The sequence below is a fragment of the Odontomachus brunneus genome, unplaced genomic scaffold (assembly GCF_010583005.1).
Source record: "Odontomachus brunneus isolate Ranch 3 - 2012 unplaced genomic scaffold, Obru_v1 Obru_scaffold_234, whole genome shotgun sequence".
NCBI lineage: Eukaryota > Metazoa > Arthropoda > Insecta > Hymenoptera > Formicidae > Odontomachus > Odontomachus brunneus.
The window spans coordinates 186604-205246 of NW_022639684.1; the positions used below are offsets into that span (position 1 = coordinate 186604).

Below are 18643 nucleotides of genomic sequence, written 5' to 3' on the forward strand. Positions count from 1 at the left end.
TAGCGTTTCTCTCGTTGCTCTTAATGGGGGCTATTAACGGGAACGAAAACAGGCACATTATGTCTCAAAAGTGCGCGACGGACTCTGCACGGAGGATGGGGGGCACCTGGTTGGAAATTGTAGGGAACCGGTGAGGTGGATGTAACCGCGATATAAATGCTGATCAATCAAGGCGAACGGAGCATTTAATCGATACTTCAATAATTATCAACCCGAACGAGTTTTGAGCGGATAACCCTTGCGCATTTTTCTTCTTCTTCTCGTTTTCTTTCGATCATAGTGCTTCTTTTCTCGTTGATGAATCACCCCCACTTAATGATCCCTTTTTAATATAATTTGCGCCCGTATAAAACGCGAAAACAACGCGGCTTCTTAAATCGTCGCTACTTCATAATCTCCTTAAGGTATTTATCGGCTGTTTGCGTTCGCCAATGAATACATTTTCCGCGGAATGCACGTCGCGGAAGAGATCACGGCGCTGTTTTGCAGAAAAGAGAAGAAAACTCGTGTGTATCATCAACGATGCGCGACGCGTCAGCGAGACGTTCCATTAATTTCGACGTAACCAAATAACGTGACGCGATATTTTTCACCGGGGGACGATTACGAGCGGCATCTTGCAAATTCGCGAACGACAGAGAGGGATACACGAGCGCGGGTAGGAGCGGAGGCCGATAATGTCGCGCGTATTATTAATCGCGTTCTGTTGTTTGCAATTAGCGTGAAATCGCTTATAGCTAATTACAGCGCGATACACGAGTACAGCGCGCGTTCGGCCCGCGCACCGCCGTCATTAATTATACTTTCCTTCGCGCACCGTGATTATGCATAATAGTTCGTTCTCGTATATCGCTTTCGAATAAATCACACGGATCACCGTAAATACCCCGTCGTATGCTGCACCGCTCTGGTCGCTTTAATTACATTTGCACCGCGCGTTTCTATCGATTACAGCCGTTGCCGTGGCACAGAGGTGCATTTCCTTGGAACTGCCCCTTTTTTCCAACGAATCACATTATTTTGTTTGGCGAAAACATGGAAAGTTCGTTGTTTGAAGAACGCGACAAGCAACAAAATGCAGCGTTCGAAAGTCGTCGTTTTCGTTAGCCAGCGTACACACGCACATACACACACACACGCATGTATGCGTACGGTGGTCCGTGAAACGGCTTCGTGCCGACTCTGTTCGTTCGTCACTCGAGAGTTGATTTATATCCGTGGGTAAGAACCTCGTGCCAGACCCCGATGCTTCGCTCGTTGCTTCTGCGTGCGCGCCGCAGCGCGCTCACTTTGAACAATGGAATTGCGTCGCGACGTCGATCTCTCTGTATCAATCACCTCGCCAGCGGATCCCTTATATGTGTGTGCGTATGTATGTATATATATATATATATATATATATATATATATATATATCCTTAGCTCGTTTCTTTTCGTTTTTTTATTGTTATTAGCCCGATCGATTTCGCTCGCGCTTCGGACGCATGCCGTCCATCGTTTCATCGGCGAGTACAGCGTTAGAGAACCTCGGTAAGTTTCCCGTTCGCACGCGATTTATATAAGTGCGTATAGATAAGAACAGATCGGTACGAGTGTGGTGGATTTCTTACCTGTCTGTCCAGCAGAGCGCGTCATCTCGATACCTGTAAGCACAGAAGATTTTCTTTAATACGACAGATAATATGACTCAGGCAGGATATGATAGTATTTTTGTCATACAACTTCTCGCACTGATTGATACGTCAGACTTAAATAGTCGTTACTTTAAACTTGTCTCGCGAATGAAACACCCAGATTTTATTTCCTTATCGGCTTATCAACATCGCGCGTCAAGTTTTTAATCTTTTTTTCTTATATTAAAGAAATTAAAAATTGAAATTGAACACTTTGAAGCTGAGTTATGAGCCGACAAAAATTATTGATGCAAGTTTGTACCTTTATGCCTAATTCTCACGATCTGAGATACTCAGATCTGAATTTAAAGAATCAAATTTAAGTATTTTATTAGAATTATACAATATATTCAGTATTTGTAATAATGATTTAATTGAAAAACTTACATATAATTTTAAATTGAAAAATTATTTCTCATTTGAGGTGTTTTTTTTTCAAGTAACAATTATTGATAAAAGTTTAAATTTAGATCTGAGCATTTTACGTGGAACTAGTTTCAAGTAACGATTTTGATTGTAGGGCCCGTATTAATAGTCGTTACTTGAAACTTCTTTTAAGTAAGATAAATTTCACAGATTAGACAGATTTCAGTTCAGAGTTAGATGAAAGTTTTCCAATTGAATCGCAGCTACACATAGAACGTCATATGCATCATACAATTCTATTGAAAGATTTGGACCTAACTCTGAGTAAAAATCTGAATGTCTCACGTGAGATAAGTGACAATTACTAACACGGCCTTAAATAACGAATCTGACTGATACAAGTGATCGCGTGATCAGGGCTTTAAAGTGAAACGCTGATCACGGCGAAACGGCCACGACGTCGTTCTCCGGGCCGACCTACGAAGTCGATACTTGTATAGGTATTTCTAATTCGTCGCGGTGCGCGATCGGCACACTGCCCCTCTTCGCGCGCGACCCCCAAAGTTGAAATCCCGTATCGCAGCTTACAGGAAAAAGCTTTTATATGAAATCTCGGCTAGAGCAGCAAGATCGCCGTCGTAAATTGCGCGCGAACCTAATCTCGCGGTTGAATGGTAGCCGCATATACGCTCGCCCCTCTTCCATTCCGCCTCCGCCGAATCGTAAATCCGCCGAAAGACGAATCTATAAATGACAGACAGGCCGACTCGAACCATAAAGAGAGAGCCGGATTATTTCCGTCACGATCGGGCGCGGCCGAATGCTTCCGCTACCGGTGTCTCACGAGGAGCCGTTTAGGGAGGTCACGTTAGAGAGGGTCACGAGACCTCCGAGAGCCAGAAGGAGCGACATCCTAACACGAAATTCGCGACGGCGGTGCCGCGGGATGAATCAGAAGACGCGAGAAAGCGGGGCCTGTCAGCGCGACATGATTTAAAGCCAAATATTACGACAGAACGCGCATTCCTGCGACCTCCCCGGCCAAGCAAGAGGCGAGGGTGAGCGACACGAGGGATGAGCCGTAAGTCGTGCAGATATGTTGGCTAACGGTTTATTACCGGGACGGCGGAATGGTCGGCGGGGTAGAGGAACATTGATTTAATGCGGGAGTAATTGGGCGGCCGGACGTCTCTATGAGCGCGCCACCTTCCACCGCTAATGCGTTCCCGCCCTTCTAACCTTTTGGCTAACCACCGTGCGAGCGAGCGAGCGAGCGAGTGTGTGCTAAGCTCGCCGCGCCTCTCCCTCTCTCCTTCTCACCCTCACGCTCCTTCTTCCACCCGCGGTACGTGAGAAAGGCCGAACGCTTTATTACTGCTTTTATTGCCCGACGAGTTTTAGCCGCGTACCGCAGGTTGGATCGGCTTATGGCGCTTATTAAACTTTGATGTCACCAAATCGCTCCTTCACTTCTCTGCCACCCTGCCTCCACCCGCGCGCCGTTCTTCCGCGCGCGCTATCGCGATGGCACGCGGACGTGGAAGCCGATGCTAAGGGGGTCCGTGTCAAACGCGCGGAAGGGGGGAGGGGAACGTCATAATTTTATTAGAATTTAAATTTCATAAACGCGCCTACTGTACACGAAGAGAAAGAGAGAGAGTTCTATAGTAGAAATTATTATGAGATTTCGTAAGCGAGAGACACTGACATTCTGCAGTCAACGACTATCTTTTCATTTTTCATGTGTGCTATTTATATTTTAGGAATTTACCTGATGAATTCACTATTTGTCAAACAAGATTATGCTTCTATACATGTATTTCACTATCTGAATATCTATTGATTTGAAACAAAATTAAGAGAGAGAGAGAAAAATATATACATTGAAATAAAATTGAGATAAATGTATATTGTAAACATAAGAAAAATTACTATTTTTCATTTTTCTGATGAATGCCGATGCATCAGTTTATCTAATAAAGATGTATAGATAATAAAAAGAGATATACATATAAGTACTTAAATATATTTCGAGTATTAATCTGTCAATCATGAACTTTCTATTTTTATATCTTAAAAACAAAATGTCCAATAATTCTGAAATTTGTATAAAATTATGTACATTGGTTTCTAATATAGTGATTCTTCATCAAAAACTTCCATATGTGTGTAGAGACTTGAGAAAATATTAAAAATGGAAATTTTTTTAAAAATAGCCTCAAGGAACACATAAAAAAAATTTAGTTGCAAATATCTCTGCTTTCGAATGGTCAATTTTTTCCTAATTACATGAGTAGTTAGATAATATCTCACTATAGTATAAAGTTCATCAAATTCTCGCGAAACTCATTTCACAATACGACCACCATAATAAAACATGTTACTAGTAAAAAATTGTACTATGTTTCTATTGAAACATAGTAGAATTTTAGTGAAATCTATATAAATATAAAATATAATATATCTATTTCCTTACAGATTCCTAAACGCTTTGATTGATCTCGATCAGACTTTGCATAATTATTTTTTAGAGCCTAGCGGGAAAAAAGACATGAAACTTAGATAATTCATTCCCTCCCCCTGATTTGACATTTTGTAATAACCCTGGGAATGCCAGGTAATATAAGCTAGTTTACTATGTTCCTTAACAAGATAGACTTTATTGACAGTCTATTTCAGCACAGCTAAAAACATAATAAAATTAAGGAGAATTTACATACATGAGAAGAACTATAATATTCTCCATGTATACGCGGTACGATCAGTGTACCGTGAATCATATGCACGTGCTGTTTACGAAAAGCTAAGGCGGTAGTAATGTCGTAATTATGGACTTCTCGGTGTGAGTACGAATACTGATTAATCGATCTGACCGACTAGATACCTAGCTATAAACTTCTATGTTAATCGTACTAATTTTTAATTCGTCGATTACGCAACGTCGTGGAGATTACGATAGAGCCACGTCGCCCTTGACATATTGTAATTGACGGCTGCGTTACTTAAGCACACAGTGGAAAGCGCGTATACTTAAAGCTACCTAACAGTAAGTTAACGGCCATTACAGTCAATCCCGCTTATCCTCGTCATCGCGTGCAGCAAATTAAAGGGTGCGTCTCGAGATTTGCGTGTAACATGGCCGATGAAACCTTCCAGGTGTTCAGATTTTATTGGCTCAAACACACGCTCTCTCTCTTTCTCTCTCTCTCTGTCTCTCTCTAAACGTCCGCGCGCGGAACGCAAACGACACGCGGCGACACCTCGCAATAGTCGTCCACTTGGGAAGAAGTTTCGTCGCTGATTGCGCAGACGAGCAATTATCAGCCGTTTTAAACCCGTATTAACAGTCACTTGAAACTTGTTCCATGCGAGACTCTCAGACACGAATTTAGAATTACATCCGAGTTTTTTACTTGAAACAGACAATATATGCAACACTTGTTATCGAGTGATTCAGCTCCAACTCTAAAAATTCATATCTAACTCCAAATTCAGATCCGAGTATTTCACCTAAAGTAAGTTTCAAGCGATGGCTATTAATACGAGCCTTAGAGACTCAAATTTGCGCCAGCTGACGTCGCTCTCTGCAAATTCCTCGGATTGTAAAACAACCGAGACGATGATACGAGGAAGATCACCGGGCCCGAGTCTCTCTGCGGCGATTTTACGACAGTCTAACATTCCGGTGGAGCGGAAACACATGAGCGCGCGTGTTACAACAAACTTTTCCACGCGCGTCGCGTCCCCTTCACGTGCGTTATTAGAAAAGGCATTTTCGCGGCTGTTCCTCCCGTATTTCGCGAGACGGGACGTGCGGTTCAGGACGAACGAGTTCGAAAGATTTCGGCGGAGAGAGAGAGAGAGAGAGAAAGAGAGCTCGTCCTCCCGCGCCATGTGTCGCTAAGGTCGACGAGAAGCGAGAGCGGGGAAGCCAGCACAGCTTCCGCGCGTTCCGGCTCGCAACGAGGGACCGCAAACGTGCTCTACAAGTAGTCATAATACGTGGACCGGGGGCAGACTCACACGTGGTGCGATCACGTCGAACGGCGCTCGCTCCCTCTGCCACCCCCGGTGTAAAGTTAAACTTTGGATACACCGGCTGCGCGAAATGTCTATCCCGGCGATGCGATGGGCCGCTTTCTGATCGCGCGGGCGAACTCGGAAGAACGCTAGTTCTCGCCGACAAAGAATGAGCCTCGGCTCCGACACAACACGTCTCGTGCGAATAATCAAAGCTGTTTAGAGCGGCACTGCCCGCATCTCGGGGATAATGGAAAAATTTGGGAAAAATTAGAGATCGATCTGTACTGCATCTCTGAAAGTGATCATGAGCAATGGTGCTCTGGCTCAGAAATTATTCCACCTCGAAACGTAAACCCAGCAAACATGATGACGTCCAATGATGTTTCAATGGTGTATTAATGATGTCTCTGACATCAATAGTACAGCATTAATATGTTATCTATACCATTTGACGTCATCCTGCTACTTGAAAGTATTTTAAACCGTGCTGTTATGAAAATTTATGATGTCATTATCTTTAGTAAAAGGAAAGGCAATTAAAACATAGCAAATCCTAATTTTTGTATATACGCATTTTAAGTATTCAAAATGATGCGTGAAAAATTTCACTGTAATTCAGAGATACAAGTTTGAAAGCTAATGAGAAGCTATAATATAAAATAAAATAAATAAACTATAAAAACGTGATGTTAAAGCAAAAATATATTGTTATTTAACTGTATCGTATTATATGTCGTATGTATGTATATATAGTACGTCTTTATACGGAAAATAGAAATATCAGCATATTGCTAATTTTTATCGCTAATTTTCACGCTTAACGTGTTCGTCGTTTTGAGCGGATGATTTAATGTACCTTTTGATGAAACTTTAAATTCTCGTTTCGCTGAGCTCGCACACAACCTGAAGGGTGGTGAGCGTGACGTCATCGGGCAGCGACACTGTAGCAAGTGCCATTTTCGTAGGAACACGGAACTGGAGCACAGAGAAACTTCCTTTTCTCTCTCTCTCTCTCTCTCTCTCTCTCTCTCTCGCGAACATCGGTGCTACCTTCGTGGACGTCGTAAGTCACGCTTGATGGAACTTTAATTCGGATCAGCGTTGAAAAGCTCACGGCCGAGGCTAGCGTCGAGTCGTGAAATATCGCGGCGCTATTTCACCGTGCTAAGCGCGTAGGAAGTGCCGTTCGAATTACGATCGCCGTCGCGCCAACGGCAAGACGGTGCGACTCGCATAATTCGCGCGTCCATAAAAAATTCCCGTCGCGCTTCCCGCATAGCGTCAGAGCTTACGGAAGCAGCAGTCGCTTGAGAAACTCGACGATACGAGCGACTACCGATCGTGCCCGTCGCCCCTCGATGATCTCCGCCGGATATCGGTATATACCCGGGAACTGGAGTGGAAGTTTGGCTCGTGATGAGTACGTTTTGTCTTACGAGCAAATCGAGTTCCGAACGGTGGTTACGTATCCTCGGAGCTGTTGTCGGGAAAAAAGTTTGAGTCCCTCGTGGGACAGCACCCCGGTGCGGCGCAGCGCAACGTAGCGCAGCGCAGCGCGGCGCGACGCGACGCGGCGCGGAGTGCCGGTCAGTGCACCGTCGTCTCTCGACTCGTTTCGGTATACCTATATGCAGGCACGACCTACGTTCCAGCAGCAGAACTGAAAGAGAGAGAGAGGAGGACGAGAGAGAGAGAGAGAGAGAGAGAGAGTGAGAAAGAGAGAGAGGAGAGGGGGGAGGGGAGAGAGAGCCGGGAGCATAGCTGGCGCATTATCACATACGTTAAGTTTTTCTCCCTCTATTGGCCCAGAGCGGGGACACGAAAAACGACTGATTAATCGAACCAACACGGGAACATTCTTGCCTTGGGATATACAGAGGAACGAGAGAGAACCAGTACAGCAGCAACAGCAACAGCAAGAGCGACATCGGCAACGGCGGCCCGTTGCCGCGCGCGCTGCACCGCACCCTGCACTCGCGCGCACTGCGTCGGGCGCGGACGAGAAGAGGAAGACGACAACGACAACGACAACGACGACGACGACGACGACGATGACAACGACGACGACGACGACGACGACGACGATGAGCGGAACGGGAGAAAAAGTCCCGCCAGTACCATCGCGGGGAGTTCTCCTCCACCATGATCCTCCCTTTCGTCCTCTCTCTCTCTTGGACGAAAACCGGAATGTGTTTCTTAGCGACGCGAGATATGTTCCGAACTTACAATTAACGCGGCGCAATAGCGCGCACGCCCGGTAACGCTGCGCGCGAGCGCGCGCAAAAAAAGGGCACGCTCTCGAGCGCAAAGCGACCCGTTGGACCCGTTGGCCGCGCTTGTAACGCGCGTTTTACGTCGCGTGTAACGCCTAATTTGGGATACACGCCTCTCTCGTGAGCGCACTTTTTTGCGTCCGCGGCGATAATTATGAAAATATCCCGATCGTAACGCACGATTCCGTACAAGCTAGAATTATTCCGCGTCCTGTTTTCGCCTTGCCGCCCTTCTCGTTGCCCGTTGTAGTCGCGTTACACCGCTGTTACGCGAGCCGGGCAGTCTCGGCTCGCGCTCTACGTCGAGATAAGTAACATCAAGTAATATAAATACCGCACTTACGGCGCGTAATGGCAATATTCCCCGCGCAGGCCGCTCCGCGTGCGCGGCGCAATAGAAATCGCCGACTTACATCGTAACGCGACAAGATTTATACCTTGTTAACGGCTCGCACGTTTATTGTCGAGCTCGCGCGAGGGTGGTGGAAGAAGATAACGAAGGCAGCGCGTTGCTACCAAGTCGCGCGACCTTGTCAACAACATGTACATACACTTACACTTTGCGAAACGGTTTGGACACGTTTTTCTCGGAGGAAGTTAGAAGTCGCAACGCAATCGCCACAATTGCGAGCTATTATTCACGAATCCGCGCGGCAATCTGTCTGTTATGATGGGACCCGAAATGTGACGACATATGAAACATCACACTGAGAGAAAAGACTGGTAACTATAACAAACTGCATTTAGTTACAGAAATTCGTTGAATCCTTAGTAACTAATACTAAATATGATAATAATTACCAAATATTTAATAGATCGGGAGTATGACGTAATTACATTCACAGTAACATCAATTAAATAATTTAGTAACAGTTACTTAATATTAAATATTTAATATGAAATATAATTATGAACAGATATTTGATAATTGTTATGAAATTCTTATATCCCATGTAATATCCAATAAAAGATATATCCATGTTATATCCAATAAAAAATTCAGTAGGTACGAGTTCTATCTTGTTACCAGTATAAGTATGTTTTGTTGCAGCACAACGAAAAATTCATTCATTTGCAGCTATTACATCGTTTCAATATCTATTATTACAGATGGTTGGTTGAACCTACCAAACATTTTGTAACTATTACAAAATCGCTTATTTTGCTCAACTATTCAATAAGTTTTATTTACCAAATATATTCTGGAAGCAAATAAATTTTACTTCTGTCAAATAAATAATTTATTTTACAGAACTAAATTAATTAATAAGTATTGCCATAGCTTTGGCCCGCTATATTTACGTCTACCATTTAGTAATAGTAACCAAATTTTGATAATATTTATTAAATTCTTCTCTCATCGCCACAAAAAAAATTCATGAAAATACTCTTATCTATATTTGATGAGAGAGTATAATAAAGAAGCAATATTTACATCTCGCGCTTTTACTTTAATTCCTATCAAAATCCATTACACAGGGAAAATATTATAGTTTTTTTTTATACAAATTCTTTTCGATTTTACTATTTTATAATACATATAGCAAAATATATACTGCATTTGAGTAAACGTTACTTGTTTTAAATATTTCATGACTTCATATATTCGCAAATTTATCAAGGTTATTCTTCGGATTTTTTTCATTGATTTGGCTCACAGGCTTTTCAAAATGGCAGAACAAATCACAGTAGTTTTATATTATGTCGTGTTGTCATTGTAAAGTTACAAAGTAACTCACGTACGGATTTCACTCCTTTGGAAAAGGATTCTTATGTTCCTCAACGTACGTGATAATAGGAACTTCAAAAGTTTATTTTAATCATGGTATAAAATGATGAAAAAAGTAACTTGGAGTACGTTCTACTTGACACTTGTAACAAACTTCGCCGACACGAGTCATCCTCACCATATAAACACGCTACTTTGAGGGACAAGTGGCTAGACTCTGGCCGGTATTCATAGTCGGGTTTTATATTTAAGACTGTCGTAAGTTCGTCTTCGGATACTCCGTAGACAATGAAATGATCCGTACATCATCTGAAGATAAACTTAAGACGGTCTTAAATATAAAATCCGACTATGAATACCGGCCTCTATCTTCTAGGGATACTATTATGCGCTAAAGTTACTCTAATCAGAGTTTGGTCACGACTGCGGTTTCGTCAAAATTCTGCGGGAAAGAGAGACATATTTTCAATCTCTCTTTTTGTTTATCTTTTAACCTAACCTAACCTACTGCCATAGGCGTACTGTGATTGAATATTGTGTAGGATTTCACGAAACATAGCGGACCAATCAAAAGTTACTCCCTATGGTCAAACTCTGATTAGAGTAACTCTATCACGCGCTACACAGCAGCGCTCTCTCGCGGATCATTTCAGCATTTTGGTAATGGAAGGGGCAAGCCAGCCGTCGCGCAAATAATAGCGCGACGCGTTGTGTTGTCGCGTCGAGTCGTAAAAGGCTCAACCTGTTAACGTCTGATCGATTCTCGGGGCTACGCGGCCGTATATTACAAGCTTCCAATATTAAATTCCAAACGTCACACTTGTAATAGTTTCCACTTATCCCCACCGAGTCACTCGGCCGCGTTTCATTTGATTTCGTTCGTCGAGTTCTTCCCGCGAGAGCCACGCGGGTGTAACGAAACACACGAATACGCCGCGTTCATCCGCAAATTGAATCTTATTCGCCTCGAGGAACAAGGAACAACTTTGACGGAAATCTAGGACAACGTCAGATTACGTAACATGAGCATAGTTATTGAAAAGACGACCGCAATATTCTGCCAAGAAACAAATCTCGATACACAACGCAAACCAGACGCATACATTAAAAATATGTTAGAAAAAAAAAAGGAAGAAGAAGACGTAGAGTAAGAAGTGGGAAGGGGGAGAAGGAAGAGGAAAAAGAAGAACAAAAAGAAGGCACAGGGGAGACACTGGAGCGTTTCGTCTCGCAACGGCGAGATATCGGCGAGAGGTGTCGCTGGGTTTAAATAAAAGCTGGGTCGCGCGACTGGCAAAAAGGCGTTCGGAAAAACACGAGATTTCAATTAAAGAGACAAGCTTAATAATGAGGCCCGCTGGATTTATTGGCTCGAAAAGCCGTGGCGCCTAAATGTCTGCGTGTGTTCGCGCGCAGCTTTACTAGTGGCAGCACGCGCGTACTAAGCGTATGCGTGCGTGCGTGCGTTCTTACGTGCGTGCACGTGCGCGTGGCCAAGGCTCAGCCGAGATAGAGAGAAAGAGAGAGAGAGAGAGAGAGAGAGAGAGAGAGAGAGAGAGAGAGTGTTGCCTATCGGACCTACGATACGCTCGCAGAACCGGCTCATTTGCATCGGATCGAAATTCGTTACTCTTCCTCGCGAGATAATCATACGGTCTCATTTGCGAGTCGCCGTTTCCCGATTATTCACTTACGATCACGTAGCGGCTTCCTCAAACTCGAGTGAACATATATAGTGACATACGTCGTATAAGAAGATTTCGACATAATGCAGTTTCATGGTTTACATTGTTTTTTTTTTTATTTGGTTGCGTAGAATTGCGAATGCTTTTAGCTTTTAGAAAAGTACAAGTGTTAATGAATGAAGAAGCACCAAATTGTATCAGAAATAAAAATGTTCTATTTCCTCATAAATTTCTTTTGTTTCTGATATAATATTTCATATCTTTCTACAACATTTGCATCAACATTTGTATTTTCATTCTACAAAGACATTTGCAATCCTGTGTAACTAAATAAAAGAACAATGCAAAAAGAAAAATAGAACAGTTGGTGTCATGAGAAGCCGAGGTTTTCGGAAAATGTATATTTTCTTATTTGAGAAATATTTTATATTTTAGTGTAAGTAAACATGTTATTAGTACTCATACCGAATAAATATTTTCTATTTCCCAATATTGTTTCTCTTAGTGTAAGAAGATGCCAAAGTGACGAACTCAAAAAATTTCGATAACGCAGAGACAATCGTCAAAACGCATTGACACGATCACACTATCCTTTTCGTGTTTCTTGTACATATAGAATTTGTATAAAAGCGTGCGCTAAGAATATTTAGCGGAAAACATAAGTATGCATGTAAAAAAAATTTTTTGCAAACTTGTTATATATTGTTAAGTTTCTAAATTCATTTGTAAAAGTGCAGAAATGTTCGTTAAAATTTTTCTGAACGAAGCAAACACACGTTCGGTCAATACAAGCTACAGAACTTTGTTGCAAACACTCAGGCAAATATTTACGCTGACAGCTCGAGAAGTCAGTTTTGAATTTTTCTTATCGCTTTCGACATATATTGAGCAATGCACCGATTCATTTCTGCACATACTTTCATTGTGCAAAAATTATTTGCGATTATTTGTGACCAATATGTCCTGAATGTTACGGAAAAAATCAATATTCTGTCAAATATTCAAACACGGTATCCTCTTAACAGTTCTAATTCAATCGAACGCGACTCTTGTTTTTTGTGCAGTTCTTACTTTAAACTACAAAACATTACTGTATTTTCCATTGCCCCAACATATTGTTATCAACAGATAAGTTCTGGCTTGATGGAATGAAACGAAGCCATTCAGAGTCAGAAAATGCAGTAGTCAAGTTCCAAGGAGCAGAGAACAGGTGGATAGCGACATTTCGCGAGCAATAAGTCTACGTAACGATCCGTTAAAGTGATAAAGAAACGATAAAACGAGGAATATATATCGCGTTCGTGACTGCGAAAGCGAGATGGAAAAGTGAGAGAGAGAGAGAGAGAGAGAGAGAGAGAGAGAGGGAGTGAAGAGAAAGAGAGACTGTTGCGGAAAGAGAGCGCATGCCGTCCCTAGCGCGCAATTAGATGCTCGTGACGCTCTACCTTACGGAACATAGTCCGCGATAGATATTCCCTACCGCACATAAAACGATTCGTACCACATAATCGGCGAGATTATACGTCATCGTCGTCATCGTTGCCATCGCCCTGTTCGTTCACGTGGCGTTTTCATCTGGGGGCCCCACTTACTCCTTCACGGTGCATCGATTAACAAGCTTCTTATCTCGTTTAAGGATTTTTATGGCAGAAGTTATGGGCCCGAGTATCGCTGTCAGTGGACGAAGACGAGGCCCGGGCGAGAGGGGGCGAGGAGGGGGAAGAAGAGGAGGAGAAGGAGGAGAAGGAGGAGGTAGGGGTGCATCGTCGGCAAACGCAGTCTTAAAGACACGATCCCGGAGTAATCGTCTTTCGAGCCCGGGCCCGATAAAAACGCCACGATACGAATCGGCGCGCGGCGGTTCGCCGGGCGATTAGCTCCGGGCTACGAATCTCTCTCGTCCCACATTATATCATGTAATTTTTATCGAATCTCAAATATGATCTCTCGGTACCTCTATATCGCGGAAATTATGCATAAAACTTATCATCATTTATCCCGTAGGAGCTTATCGATTGCCGCGCGCACCCGACGATGACCATTCGGCGAAATCACTGGCTTCCACAGCTTTTCCTCCCCTGCCCCTCTCCCCTCCTCCCCATCCTACGTCCCTCCCGGCCCGTCTCAAACGTATCTTCGCGCGAGTAAATTGAAACGCGATCTGCGTCGGATTCCGCGTCGCGATTTCGACGGTGTTATTACCTCGTTACGCTCATTATTGATGCTTCTCTTTCTTTCTCTTTTCCTTTTGCGCGCGACAGGCGTGCCCCGTCAGCTGATCGTCAGCCTGACGATCGTCGCACTGAACGGCCGATCGTCCGGCTTCTGCGACGAGATTCTCCTTCGCACGACGTTACACTCCCTTTCGCGAATTGCACTGGATGTCGGCACGTCGATTCCAAAGCGCGCGAGGAGAGCGCTACCCGCTGCGCCGTGCAGCTCGTCCCGTTAGGCAGTGGTGCGCGCCGTATGGGAGCCTTTCTTGTAAGAACGAGTCTTCGTTCCCCGAAGGGGGTTGGTAATTCGCCGATTAAATTGAAAACGGCAAGGCTAATTGCGCTGCATCTGTATTATTCATTGGATCCACCGTTCGTGTTTGCCTTGGTATTTCGCCAATGCGCGTCGATGCGAGGTATCGGACGAATTCGCCGAACGAAATGAAAGGGAAAAGTTGAGAAAATAAATCGTGCAAGCGAGTCCACGAAGGATCGTTGGAACTGTCGAATATCTCAAGTGTCTATGCGAATCGTCGATTATACGGAGAGAACATTACAGTTTTATTTTTCATGCGAACTCTTCTCAATTTTAGTGCGTCTCCAGTTGTGCACTGAGAGAAAAAAATGGTTGGTCTAACTAAAATTATAATTACTTTTGGTCCCAACTATATTTTTTATGATAAAATAGTGATAGTAACATACATATAAAGAGTTATTATCACTAACATTAGTAGAATTTAATAAAAAGTAATTTTCTGGATCATAATTTGTAATTATTTCTCTATGTAATTTTGGTTACAAATATTAAACATTTTTTTCAGTATACAGAAATAAACTGTCAGCAAGGTATAAAAAACGTAACCAATTCCGCTAAAGATGTAGTAAATTTTATTTTTATTTTATTTTTTATTCAAAATAGAATAAACAATTGTCTTCACAAAAAGCTACCCGCGTGATTTTAAGGAAATATATATTTTTTCGTTTAAAAAATTTCCTTCTACGAGGAGAAATATGTGTATTGACGTAAATAAACATTCACCGTTATTAGCATTCACCGAATAAATGTTTTTTTTTATTTTTAGATACTTTTTTCTCTCAGTGTAACACGTGTGGAATAAAGAGATAGTTATTGTAGAATTTCGATCTACTTTCTGATTACGAAGTAATCAATAGTAATTTTCGCTATGAAGTTCTCACCGTGTAGATCGCGATAATTACGAATCGATAATTCTCACCCTTTCTCGTGATATCGCGACATATCCGAACTGTAACACGCCGGAGATGCTTTTTAGGACATTGTGTTTTTATATAACAATTAAATCGACTTCGCATTTGCACCCATACCATTACACACATGTACGTACCGATGGTATAATAGATGGCATGTCCCGGCGACGTGTAGTGCCGCCCACGCGGTCACTTGACCTCTCTACGCCTCCGTATCTCTTAGTTAACCTTATCAACTCGATTCAACTCGACCTAACCAGTGCCGACTCACGGCTTGCTAGTGCGTAACTGGCGTACAGGCGTCATACGAGCGACATACGTCTGTTGCTTTCTTGTTCTCTCGTAATATCGTCGGCTTCGAGTGCGTAACATGTCACCGGGATGAACTGTTGGTTCGACTTACGAATAATTCGAGGCTCTCCTCAAGCGAATTCTCATCATGGTCGATAAACGGCACTTTCACAAATGTACAACGGGTGAAGTTAATTCTTTGCGGAAGAAATTTACGCGAAAGAACCATTATTTTACGAAATATTCCTATTGGGACACATCGTTGTACGCAATTCGTATCAATACAAGAACACATTGTAACCTACACAGGAAGAATATTGTAGTAATACTTCCAATAAAATTGTTACAATCTTGGTCTATAAGAATTATAACCGAAATCGCTATATATTTGTGTAAAGATGCATATTAACTTTTCATCGCAAAATTACTGCAATTATTCGAACGTTTTTTTATATCATATATTAAGAATCGTTAAATTTACTATTTCTACAGTAATCTATATTACAATTTCAGTGCAGTTCACCTTTACAAAAACACATTGTGAAAAGAAACATAATTTTAACGTAATCTTTATTATAACATTTCCACCGTGTATTTTTTACTTTTGTTACATAAAAATATTGAACATGCAAATCTTTACCCGTTGTTTATATACTACACTGAGAAAAAGATATTTAAAAATTAACGAATATTTAGTAAATGGGTGCCATTAACATATTTACTTAATTATATTATTTACTTAATTATATTATTTACTTAAATCAGAATTCTCTTCATTTAAACCGAGTGTTGTTTACTGGAACAGAGTAAATAATACTTGATTAAATGAAGAGAATTTCGATTTAAATAAATATGTTAATGGTACCCACCTAATAAATATTTATTAATTTTTAGATATTTTCTTCTTAGTATATATATAAATATCAATATTCCAATAATAGTGAAAATTTTAAAAACAAGAAAATTCATTGCAATTTATTGGAGGGCTTCAAGATCTCGTCGCATAATTATACTGGAGCGAGAGGAGTTTGTTTGCCAAAAGATTCGCGTCCGCAAGTTACACGCATTGCCGTTGGTGTTAGATACCGTGCACCCTCGCGGCACGAGAAGACGCGAACAAGAAGAGATCGGAGGGTGTATATCGATCTAATAGTAATGAGCTCGATGCCGCCCGGAAGATTTTGAAATATACATTATGCGGAGATTATGGTTATGCATGCGGGAAAGGTGCTGAGAGTATTTTTCTTTGATACACCCTATTCTCTCTCTCTCTCTCTCTCTCTCTCTCTCTCTCTCTCTCTCTCTCTCTCTCTGGCATCTCCGCGGCATCTTCGCACGGCGACGCGCGGATGAGATTTGAATAAAAGTATCCGGCGTGGCTCCGCGCCGTTCTCCGTTGGGGCTCGATTCGCCAGCTACTTTTTACAACTGCGCGGCCTCATTAAATATGTATAGATTCGCGCCCCGCGTACGTTCCCCCAATTCTTCTCGCTCCTGCCTCCTGCCCCCTGACCCACCGTCGATGATATAACCGCATCAGCGATTACCAAAAACATATGTTTCAAAGATCACGAGCACAACCGAACGTACCGCTTGCAACACTCGCGTCGTCACACTGTATTACTTATTTTACCGCATTTGTCGAGCAGTCTTGGGCGATTATACGCGAGACGGGATTAGTTCGGGCGTTTTCGTGAAAAAAACACATTCGTAATTCCCCGCGAAACCAGCCGAGATTATTTTTGCTGCTTCGGACAAAAAGTCGAATTACTATTCACGAATATAACGCAATGTACTCCGAAAAATATTATTCTACTGCTAAAAAAGCCGTTCGTTTACTTTCCTCCTTTTAAGTTATTTAAACGTTATTTTAAGTAACGTATATTTTAAATAATGGTTCAGCTCAAAAGATATTTTCTTGTTAATAGTTTTAAGATATATACATCAAAAATTTTAAAGAAGCTCATTATCGTATACTCAAAAGAGAAAAAAAAGAATATATTCTCTTTACAAAAATATTATAAAAGCTTATCAAAGAAATAGTTGGCTTGACTTTATGCAGAGTAAACAAACCGAATTTTCGTTTTAATTGAATATTCTTCATTAAAATGTTAAACTTACTAGGATCTAGAATGTATTTTGAATAAATTTGACGCTTACTCTTAAATATTCAATGTATATGTTTGTTTCTGATTTCCTCAGCTCACAGTACGCCAAAAATCGCCATGTTGGGATACTCATACAATTTAAAATGTAATATTCTACAACTTTTATCTTAAGATATTTTTTTAATCGAAGCCTTGCTTTTGAGCGATTGAAGAGAATATGCCAGGAAACGTAATCTCTCAACGTTCCCTAGCGATAACTTTTGAAACGTTTCGAAATATTTTCTGATTCATGTTTTTCGGGGACTGTTTTGTCGAGAATTCAATATCCTGTATGATCACCAAATATTCCAAGTGTTTCAACTTTGTACACCCTGTATGGACTTGCGAAATACTTGGAGTGAGCAACATATACTCGAATGCGGAATGTATTTTTCCGTGTGTGGCCTTCGTACGATCTCGAGCGCTCGAATCAACGACGGGAGCATTTTGCCGGCTACGTAAAGTGCAAACAGTGTCGGGGATAACGACTCCTGATCTACGTACTCTAATCCTAGTCCATCCCCTCGGGCCTGCGTGACCCGGATTAAAGTACAGCCTCGTATCGACATCAGTTTCTCAAGGAGCTACCGGTGTTCGAATAGCAGCTAATCGCGGGAAGTGGTCTAGCGTAACCATTGATATTTTCATACCGCCCGCGGCCAGCCTGTAAACCTAACATTAGTCGCACAGTCGATTTTAACGCATTATCCGGGTAGTGGCTCGTATCGGAGCTGCAATTTCGTAACGCGCTTAGGTAAAGACATTAGATAACTATTAAATTAGCTCACCCTGCCGCCGCGCCGCGTATAACTAAACAAAGATATTATAGCGACGTGTCGTTACTGTATAGCCGACGGCATTTTATAGGAAATTACTCACTAGAGATAAAGATAACGCGTAGAGTGCTGATTGCACCGTCATCAGCTTTAGTGTCGCACTAGTGCCCCCTTCTCTCTTTCTCTCTCTCTCTCTCTCTCTCTCTCTCTCTCTCTCTCTCTCTCTCTCTCATTTTT

At 42.1% G+C, this 18643-nt stretch overlaps 1 protein-coding gene across 1 annotated transcript in view; it reads right to left on the reverse strand.

Annotated features, from left to right (window-relative positions):
• Positions 1-18643, reverse strand: part of LOC116852556 — a 210463-nt gene that overhangs the window by 103517 nt on the left and 88303 nt on the right. The window contains exon 21 of the mRNA XM_032833053.1: positions 1611-1643. Within this exon, the coding sequence (XP_032688944.1) occupies positions 1611-1643 (33 nt within the window). The remainder of the gene's footprint in view (positions 1-1610; positions 1644-18643) is intronic.